The sequence below is a fragment of the Vanellus vanellus genome (assembly GCF_965231255.1).
Source record: "Vanellus vanellus genome assembly, chromosome: 18".
NCBI lineage: Eukaryota > Metazoa > Chordata > Aves > Charadriiformes > Charadriidae > Vanellus > Vanellus vanellus.
This window is the reverse complement of record NC_138923.1, coordinates 6,286,649-6,296,963: the sequence shown is the minus strand read 5'-3', so window position 1 is coordinate 6,296,963 and position 10,315 is coordinate 6,286,649. Positions and strand designations below refer to the sequence as shown.

The following is a 10,315-nucleotide window of genomic DNA, read 5'->3' as shown; positions in this document are numbered from 1 at the left end:
CGCGTGGGGCAGCCGGTGGCAGCAGCTTCTCCTCTACAAGAATAACAATGGCGCCAGTGACCCCACGGGGAGACAGAGTTCTCCTTGAGACCCCGTCCGGGGGGCAGTCCCAGAGCCGAGGTGGCTCTGAGGCACCTTTTCGTAAGGCACAGGGCGCCATCGCCTCAGCTGCAGTAATTGGGATAATTACGTCCTGCCCCACTTGCAGCTTCACAGGGGGAAGTTTGTTCCTGCAGCGCTGTCGCGGGCCGGAACGGCGGCCGCGCCTTGTGAGGGGAGAACTACAACTCCCGACGTGCTCTGCGGCGGTGGCGACGGGACTCCAGCTCCCGGCGTGCCCTACGGCGCAGCCCGCGCCGGTGCGGCGGGAGGCGGCAGCCCTGGCCGAGGGGGTCCCGCCGAACGCGGGCCGTAGCCAGCCCCGCCGCTCCCCCGCCCCGCCGCGGCCCCTGCCGAGGAGGTAGGAGCCGGTTCCCCGCCACCCCTTCCCCTCCCTTGCTGCGTCGCGGGCTGTGTCCCCGCTAAGGCGGCGCGGCCCGGCCCGGCCTCGCCGCGGGGGTGTCCGGCCTCTGACGCGGCGCCCCCTCTGTTTTGCCAGGACCCCCGGTGGCGGCCGGCGGAGCGGCGCGGCCGGCTTCAGGTCACTGGTGAGTCCCCGCCCGGGCTGGGGGGGAGGTGGGCCCTGCTCGGCGGCTCCCCCCTCGGCGGCTCACCCCTGGGATCGGCCGCTGCCCTCCCCCGGCGGCGGCCCGTGCTCCCCGGTAGCCGCTGGCACGGCTGCGGTGGCTCGGCCCGGCCTGGCAACAGCGCGGGGGTGCTCTTACCGGGGGGTGAAGTTGTTCGTTGCCTGAGTCACTGCCGGCCCCGCGGTTTGGCACTGCACCATCCTGGAAGCTTCTCTTAAACGCCAAATTGAGATTTTAATTTGTTTTATTTTCACTTTATGCTGTAAATCTACAAAATGTTGTCGGATATGTTATGAAGTGGGCTGATGTTGCATAAACAAATATTTTACCTGAGCTTCCCCCCATCCCTGTCCAGGAGGTATTTTTTCCTTTTCTTTTTCTCTTTTTTCATCCAGTGACACATAGAGTATGTTCTGATCCGTGCCCTCCAGCATCTTATCCAGGGCTGAGTTAGTGTTAAACGTCTTCTGTGCTCTACAGATCCCATCTCCAAGGTCCTGCCAACCTAATGGAGCCAACGAAGAAGCCCTGCGGTATGAAATTGAAGAGCTGAAACAGAAAGACCTTGCGCTAGACCGGGAAATTGCACAATTATTGTCTGAGTATGTCCTTGGCAATCTCGGTGTTCACTGTGATGCCTCAGTTATTTTTGTTTTTAAAACAAAATGTGGTCCAGGAATTAGAGCTAAAAGCTGACCTCTTATGATGCCATTTTTATCATGGTGCTATACAATGTTCAGTACAGTGATGTTTTGAGTTATGGGACCTGTTAAAGACAAAAGGGAATTATTTCTGGTTTATTTGTCAAAGCAAAACAAGTTTTACTAGGAGCTTGGTTAAGAAAATTAACTTTACCGCAGGTGTTGCTGAGGTAATTACGTGTAAATTGGGAACAAATAGTTTTAACCATCATGATACTACAATATGTCATGCTACCAGAAGAGCTTGTTCATGTGAGGATTAAAATTTGCCAAATTTGGTCTCAGATAAAACTGTTTCCTTTTTGTTCCATCTTAATCAAGTATTAGGTTGTTTTGTGTCTGAGGCAAGTGAGTTAAACTCTTGTGTTTGAGAAGCAGAGGGGTTTTCCAGGGAAGCAAGTGGCCTGCAGAGCACTTCAGCATGATGGGTGTCACATACAGGGTAGTGCAGCTGTTTTATCGTGGTTTCTTACGACACACTGTGGCAGCTGCTTGTTAGCAACTGTATTGAGATAAAATTGCTGCTTGATTTTTAAAGAGAAGAAATCCCTGTGGGTTATTCATTGTGAAGGAATGATATTTTCTAAGATAAAATGAAAATGGTAAGACAATAAAGGCTGTTCCAAAAGCTGGGGTTTTTTTATCCTCAAGGATGAACAGACCTTAATTTTTTTTTACCTAGCTGCAGATTAGAGATGCATACAAATTGCATTCACCACAGCCTATTCCTATTTCTCCTTGATTCTGAGAATTCGGGTGGATTGGGTTTTTTTGATAAGCCTTGATGTGGCAATAACCCTCAAAATGAGGATCTGCTCATTTGTAGCTTTCATATTGACGACTTGCAGCAACTGTACTTGCTGCCTTTGGATTCTGCTTTTGATGTGCCAGGCTTGGGTATCTCAAATATCCTTGCTGTGCTTGTTCAGTAGTGGCAGCACTTGCTATGCAGCAGCAGCAGCAATCCCGCTGTGTCATTTCTGACCTTTCTGGCTTTATTGTTACAGAGGCTACAGCCTGGAGGAATTGGAGAAGCACATCTCTCTGCTCCATGAGTACAATGATATTAAAGATGCTGGACAGATGCTGCTAGGCAAGCTGGGTAAGGAAAGGGAATGCTGTTGAAGAACTTCTTGGCCAATGTTTTCATATAGACACTGAGAGAGAAGCTACTATGCTGTGAAGGCAGAGCTTGTTTTAAAGATTCTTCAGTTCTAGACTTGTATGACCCAATCACTTGTGCAAGCACAAATGCTTCTGTCGTTATTTTCTCGGGATGCTTTTAGAACTGAACAAGTGAAATAATTGTTATTTACCAGTATTTTAATCTGTGTTATGAATTACCAAATCTTTATAAGTCTTGCTATTTTTTGTCAGTTTTGCTCTTTGTGTACTTAAAAAAGGAAAAGTCTTGAGACGAGCAGGGAGCATAGCTGTAAAACCTTCAACTGGTTTCTTAGCTATGGGAGGTTCTGTGGGATAGTTAGGGGTTACTGGGAGGAAAACACAACTTTTCTGATCTTTGTATAATGAAAGCAATGGTATTTCTTTCTTTTCTAGCTGTTATCCGAGGGGTTACTACAAAACAGCTCTACCCTGAATACGATCTGGAGCTTAGCGACTAGTATTGAACTTGAAGACTCACATCCTGCAAAAGTGACTGTTACTGGACCATTATATTTTGGTGTCATAGCAGTTTAGAACTGAGATAAGGTGGCCTCGGAAGTATGTATGTAGAATTGCAACAGAGTGTGGGTTAACGGCATTATTTCTAGGAAGCTTTGGAACATGCAAGTTGTTGAATCTATCAACTGTTTCTTGCTCGTGGGAAAGGGATGTAGGATTTTGGATAACTTTGTCTACTACCTGGTGAACAGTATTTTTATTTTTTTATTGGAAAGGTTGTAATTCAGGTTGATGTTAAGACTTCACATGGAGCTTTTGCTTCTCTACGAATCCAGGGACTATTTGGATACTGACTGGGTAGAGGAAGTGAGGACATACAAATGTGCAATGTAATAGCTGCTTTGAAAGAAAAGAAAAACCCCTCAGGATTAGGGAGGGAAGAAGTTTTATGTTTTGTTTTATGACCAAATCTGGATAAGTCTGGGTGTTCTGCATTTTTTGTACTTAACTGCTCTGGTATCTAGAGGTTTTGTATCATTTCTGTAGTAAATGGCAAAATATGAAGTTGTGTTGAACTGTCCAGTCTGAATAAAGCAGCTATCACATTTCTCAGTAATTCACTTTAAGAGCCTATAAAACATTGCATGAACCTGGGAACAAATTCTTAAACTATATTCTGAGACAGCTGTAACATCTATTATTCAAATGTTTTCTGAGGGCTTAATGGAGACAGTGTGGCAGCACTACCCAGTAATGGGTAGCTGCCGAATTACCTTTCTTCTCTTCTAAATGCAGAGTCACTGTGACAGTGAGCGGTGTCCTAAACACAAAAGTATGTTGAGAGCATGAGTGTTTCAGTGTCAGGTGTTGGGATTGGGGGTGACTGTACAGACTAAATTTGGCTGCTTCGTGCGGTTCTAAGTGATAAAGTGCTCTGCTGACTGCAGATCTATTGTCCCTTTTTCACTCAAGCTTGATGTCCTTCTGCTGCTTTTTACTTGTAAGACCTTCTTGCTGTTAAGATTCCCCCCGGTCTCTGGTCAGGCCCATGCTGCAGTCTGCTCATTATTTCCAAATTTGAATCAAATTGAATCTGTCTTCGTACTGCTTGGAAACCGAAAAACCGTCACAAGGCTGCTGCTCAGAACAGATAATTGTTTCTGTGCTCTCGGTTCTGGACCTGGCCCAGAAGAGTCACTAAGAAGTATCTTGTTTTACCACAAAAGCTGTGGGGAGGAGTCGAAAGCAGGGGGACAGGCAAAATATCTGTATTCTGTGACATGGACGTGTTTTAGTGGTGGTTTTGGCAGTGTTACGTTTATGGTTGGAGTCGATGATCTTAAAGGTCCCTAGATGATTCCATGATTCTATTCATTCAAGCAAATCACTGCTAACGTGCAGCTGTGCTTCTCCAGGGGGTATTTGCTGTGGCCATATAAGATTGGACTGTCATGGGTATGGTTACAGGTATATCTTCCCCACAATAACCCCCCTCTTGCCAAGTGTGAAAAACTGTGTTTTGGAGTAGTTTTAAGGGGAGGAAAAAGTCACAAGAAGGCAAGAACTGGGAAATGTTAACTTTGTTCTCAAAACCCACATTGCTATTTTGGCTGTTATTTTCTCTGTGGAAGAGCTGGTTTATCCTGGAGTGTTCCCACCAAAATATTAGTCTGGCACTGGCACACCCAACTGGAAATGTTTTTTGCAATGGGAAGTATGTACAGAAATTCCTTCAGTTTGCGTTAGGTGTAAGCTGTGGGGGATGAAGTATATACTCCAGTAACAAAGTTATTGAAGGTTATTTAAGGACTGAGAAGTCCGTTTTCTCCTCCTTGTAGGACCACTAGTATTAAAAATTGCAGCTGCAGCTGTAGCTGTGCAAGTGTTCTGCCTGGCTCCAGAACTCACGCTTCCGTGGTGATGGGTTTACATTCCAGTTAGCACAGGACAGTTGTCTGTGGAAGGTGCCCTTGACCCCGTTGCTTGTCCACGGAGGATGAATGTGCACAGAAGCACCCAGCTGAGGTAAGAGCAAACTGCCCTTGGGGACTCCCTGTGGCTCTGCAGCTGGCACGGTGACGTGCCGCATGGTGGCAGCTACGCTCCACTGCTGTTCTGGCTGCTCTGTGCAGAGCAGGGAAACCCAGAACAACGGAAAGATTCCAGGGTCTAAGTTAATGACTCCTGGGGTACTTCAGGACAGGACTGGACCTTGCCACTTAGGTACTTCATCACAGGCCCTCTTACGCTGCTCCCAGAGTTACCTCTTGCAGCTTAATGGCTATCTGGAGGATGAAATATGCTGGCCTTTGTCCAAATTCGGAAGGGAATAGAACAAATCTGCTTTCTATAAATAAGGGTATAGCTGGAAAAATATCAAGTGCAATAATGGTAAGTGTAACTTCAGATTTTTAATTTAGACTTAGAAAGTGTATTTCTGCTTAGTCAGATCCCGCTATAATGAGCTAACAGAGAACAAATGGTATTCCAGAGTTTCACTGAAGGGCAGTACGTGCTGTCTGCATGGAGCTGCTGCAGACCAGGATACCACAGACCCCCGAACACCCCTGGTTCCTCAGGGGAACAAAAAGAAGACCAGCATGCTCTTTTTTTAATTAGTCATTGTACTCATGGAAGAGTACTGAGCCAAGAACCAATCTTTTTCCCTTTAGGTCACTTTCAGTTTTATTTCTTGTGTATCTTATGCATCAGTCCCTATTACAAGTCACTTTCCTCGTCACACACACCTACTCTGGATGTAAACATTTCCTTGCATTGCTTTGTGTAAGCTGTGTTTTCTCCTGCACGTCCCTCTCTCAGTCTGATTTTGAACTCTTACGTGTCTGAAAGCAGGACTAATGGAAAGAAAATACTCTGGGACAACAGAGGGAACATAAAATCTGTGGAGTAGATAAGTTATGCTGCCACTTGCAAGGAACAACCAAATCCGTGCAATCAAGGGAATACAGCTCTGTAAGATGCTGTCTGTTTCCTGCTGCTAAGCAATTTGGGGATGGGTTTTTATATCCCTTAGCAACCTAATGTTCCCAAAGTCAACAGGAATTTTGGCACAGCTAACTCCTGTTAATGAACTGTTTGCGATGCTTTAAAAAAAATTATACAGCCTGTCACTGAAAAAAATGCCTCTCTGATTAAAGTCATCTCAAGGAAAGGGTGGAAGTGAACTGCAATTAACCTCTTTCCTTCTGCTGTCCATCATGCTGTCAGCATGTAGCTGCGTTATTGTGCGACAGAGATTGCTTGTGGACGTTCCCTCCGTAGCACACACTCAGCTGTCAGCAGCGTGGGCCATCTCAGCATCCATCTGATGAAGAAGACTATTATCCTGATGGCCTAGTGTTTTCTCTAGCTCTGTTTTCACTTTAAGCTGACAGTCCCAAATTGCATGCTGTATACTCTGCAGGTTCCACTGGGTTCTCAGGAGAGCGTCATCCAGTGTGAAAACACCATCACGTATTCTTCGCACTTGTGTGCACGTGGCAGATGACTTCAGCTCCAGACCGATCTCATGAACTATTTTTCGGAGGTACTGCTGAGTCTCATGCAAGCAATGGATTTCTAGAAGGACAGAGAGATGCCGTCAGAAGCAGCAAAGCATTGACACAAACTCAGACCTTGTCTGTAAATCCAGACATGATTATGCTGAAAGAACTGGTTTGGTAGAAGAGACTATTTAAGATACAGCACAGGTGGATCATGATTGTCTGGAATACTGCAGGGTGTTCTAGCCCCTCACAAAGTGAATGTTTTAGAAAACAAACGTATAGGTACAGGAGATTAATGTAGAAATTCAGGTATTTCAATGGGGATAAGAAAAGGTACCTTTTTAATAAGACAAATAATTTGTGAGGAGTAGGGAGACTGGCTGCAGGAAAGCAAACCACGCTTTTAAAACAAAACAAAAAAACACTGAAATGCATTACACTGAAATATTGGGATAAGGAAGAATTTTTGCCCCATAAAGTTTATTATGCAAATTTTATTGCCTCAGTCTTAGATCTGGAACTGGCAGGGAAGAACCTGTGAGCTGGGTGCACAGCTGGCTTGATTTACTGCAGCAGCTTCAGTACTGTGAGGGTTCCAGATCTTGTGCTACCAAAAAATCTTTGCACCACACTAAAGAGTTAATCTAATGAGGACATGCTTTTGTGACTTTGGTAACTACAAACCATTACATTTTCTGCAGGGATTACCAGTTACAAGTTGATGCAAAGTTCTCACCAATTTATTTTGCCTTAAATCACGAACAAGAAACTGAAGTTTAACAACTTATTTGCCATAATATATACTCAGACTTCCCCGATAGTTTTTGTACCGGTCCTACCTAGCTGGAATTCTGGAAGTGCGAACTGGAGGCAGCGGATCGCTGTGATTATCGGAGGGCTTTTTCCCATGGGGCGAATCAACCCTTTGACAGCCAGCTCGTATGCCTCTTGTGTTTTCATATCAATGTTAGAATGTCTAGAAAAAGAAAAAAGGGAGCAGTGCAGGCACTTACTTCTTCTCTTCAATGGGATGCAAAATATTTCCACTCCCAATAAAGCAGAGCGGAAATTTTATTCTTAAAACTGCCTATGTGTTGAGTCTTTGCATACATTTTAATGCTATAATATGTGTACTGTCAGTAGTATAGCACAGTTTGGGAGGGAGGTACTTGGTCACGTCTGCAAGATATTTTTGTAGATCCTAAGGTAGCTATTGGGTCCTAAAATAGCTGGAGATTTCAGGACACAAAAAGGACACTTAACTGCAACCTCTTGCCAGAGTACAGAGCACTCAGAGTAACTTCTCTCTGTTCCTGTCTAGCACTCCAACCTTTAAAGACTTGATTATGGCAAACAAAATCATCTCATTTGTTTTAAAGACCAGCAAATGGCAGTCAGATGAGGTCAGCTGCGTTTTCCCACTGGATACGTACATCAGCAGGGCCTTATGATTTGTTCCTTGAATGACAGCGAGAATCCGTTCCAGCTTCTCCCTTGTGATATGATCTGCAAATATTAAGGCAGAAACGAACTCTCAATTATCCATCCAGAAACTGGAAAGAGACAGCAGTCTGAGATGTGCCATCAGGGTATTACGGTCCCTTTGGCAGGCAGTCACATCGAGATGGGCTGATGAGACCTGCAGAGAGGTGGCTTCAGCAGAGCAGAGTCACCACTGCGGGCTGCACCGTGGTAACGCACAGAACAGCACAGTGCTGGACTACAAAGGGAAAAATCATTTTGCTTAATTGATTTCAAGATGTTGGCTCCAGTTTCTCTTATTGGATGTTTGATGAGTTTCATTCAATGAAAGGTTCTAACCGCTATCTCCATGTATGATTTACAGAGAGATCTGAGTCCCAAGCAATCCAGCAGCAACCACTGTCATCAGGACTCATACTGGCTTTACGTGTATTGTGGTTGTATTTAGAACACGTTGACTGTGATGTCCGGATTGCACATGGGCTGCATGTAAAAATAACAACTAGAAAGCACGCAAGGCACACCTTTTTATCATTGTGCAACTTACCTGGTTAAATGCTTTATGGTTAGCATGCCGTTTGTTTGGTGTTCTTTGTTTTTTTTAAAAACACATCAATTCAGTTTCTTACCAAATGTTGTCTTCTCTACTAGCTTCCCTGTGTCCGAGAAGTCATCAGTGGCTTTACCGAACAGCCCACCAACAGTGTAAACCTTGAAGAAGGGCAAAGAGTGCAATTTGTCAAAGAAATACACCAAGCAATCGAATAGCAATACTCTGCTGTGCAGCGGCTAGGAAGTGCAGGCTATGGTGGTGTTGCACAAAAAGACAGCAGCATCCTCTGCTTATACAGCCACGTGTGGACACTCACGTGAAGGACAAAATTCTGGACCCTGAAAAGCTCTCAAAAGCATTGGTGGGTTTGAGACTCTAAAGCAGAACCACCGCCACAAGGCCAGCCCGAGGCACTGGGGCAGGATTCGAGTGTGAGGTCGCGCTTGGATGTTCTGGGGCCCTTCAGAGCCATCACCTACCTTGGTCAGGTGGCAGTTGTACAGGTCAGTGAGTAGCTTGTTCCCGTGGCCTATGCCAAGTACTGAAACACAGAAGATGGGGAACATGTTATTCAGCCACATGTAAAGTTCCTGACGGGCACTGACACAGCGCTGCACACTCACGCTGCTTTGCTTCCCCTTTGCTTCCCCCCTGGACATGGCCATCTCTCCTTAGAAGTCACGTCTGAGCAGTGCAATTGAACCCCCAAATTACTGCCTGTCATTAGAACTATAAAAAGCCTGTAACAAGGGTGCTCGGATTTCCCCAGAACTTTCCACCTGGGTACTTCATGGCAAATGCTTAGCAATGCCGGCCATGGTGAAACCAATTCAAGTGGGGGAGCAGAAATGGGGGTTTACGTGGCAGATCATGGATGGAGTCACAGGCAGGAGCTGGGTGTCTCACAGCAAAGCCCTGTGTGCATGACTGCTCCTGTTCCCTAGCGTTGCCAGTGTCTTGTAGGGTTATTTCTTCTGTGTTTTAGCATTTATACTCCCAGCTGGGCTGAGAGACCCGGAGGTACTGCCGCGTAACGGCTGAGCATTCACTGCTTCTTCCCCAAACGGAAACCCATCACCTCGCAGCCGGTGGGACGCAGTGCTGCTCCAGGATGAGACCCACCAAAGACTCCCGAGGCCTTCACGTCCAGCCGGTGACCCGCTCCGATCTTCAGTCGCCTGAACCGCGGACCTCGGACTGCAACAGAGACAGCATCGAGGATGGTCCACAGTGCCTGCCTGGGTCTCTCACCGCCCCGGGGCTCCCATCATCCCGGGGCTCCCACCGCCCCCGGAGCTCACACCACCCCCGGGTAACCCACCGCCCCCGGGAGTCCCATCACCCCCGGGGGTCCCACCGCCCCCCCCACCGGCCGAGACCCCGGGGTGGCCCTTACCGAGGGGGTGGTCGGCCAGCACCGGCACCCTGGCGGCCACCAGCCCGGTGACCCCGCCGTCGTTCCCCGCCGGGGCGGGCAGGAATCGGACGTGCTGCCGCGGGGCGCGCCCCGGCGCCGCGTTCAGCTCTGCAAGAGAAGGGGGGGGGGGGAGATAAGGGGCGGCCGGCAGCGCCCCGGGGGGGCGACGGGGACGTGGGAGGATCCCGCCGCGCTCACCGCGCAGCAGCCGCGTCTCTATCGCCTCACGGACGCGGCCCCACGCCACCCCCGCCGGCTTGTAGACGGCGAAGAGCCCCCCCGGCACCGCCGCCATGCCGCTCCGCTCCGCTCCGCCCCGCTCCGCCGGGCGCTTCCGGGGCAGG

At 47.7% G+C, this 10,315-nt stretch overlaps 2 protein-coding genes across 3 annotated transcripts; one reads left to right on the top strand and one right to left on the bottom strand.

Moving 5' to 3' along the window:
- Positions 1-47: 47 nt before the first annotated feature.
- SWI5 (SWI5 homologous recombination repair protein) lies at positions 48-3,618 on the top strand (the record flags this gene model as incomplete). The annotated part of the gene is made up of 5 exons (XM_082492555.1): positions 48-460; positions 599-647; positions 1,167-1,288; positions 2,395-2,489; positions 2,948-3,618. 5 exons carry the CDS (start codon positions 48-50, stop codon positions 3,010-3,012), a joined length of 744 nt encoding a protein of 247 aa, XP_082348681.1. The 3' UTR covers positions 3,013-3,618.
- A 1,845-nt stretch (positions 3,619-5,463) lies between these two features.
- On the bottom strand, positions 5,464-10,272 carry TRUB2 (TruB pseudouridine synthase family member 2; the record flags this gene model as incomplete). 2 transcript variants are annotated; one of them, XM_082492755.1, is made up of 8 exons in its annotated part: positions 5,464-6,592; positions 7,359-7,495; positions 7,953-8,025; positions 8,631-8,712; positions 9,034-9,095; positions 9,677-9,751; positions 9,951-10,079; positions 10,170-10,272. In XM_082492755.1, 8 exons carry the CDS (start codon positions 10,264-10,266, stop codon positions 6,303-6,305), a joined length of 945 nt encoding a protein of 314 aa, XP_082348881.1. In that variant the 3' UTR covers positions 5,464-6,302. The 2 variants fall into 2 exon arrangements, with proteins under 2 accessions (XP_082348881.1, XP_082348880.1); XM_082492754.1 differs by having other exon boundaries at positions 9,951-10,266.
- Between the last annotated feature and the right edge of the window lie 43 nt (positions 10,273-10,315).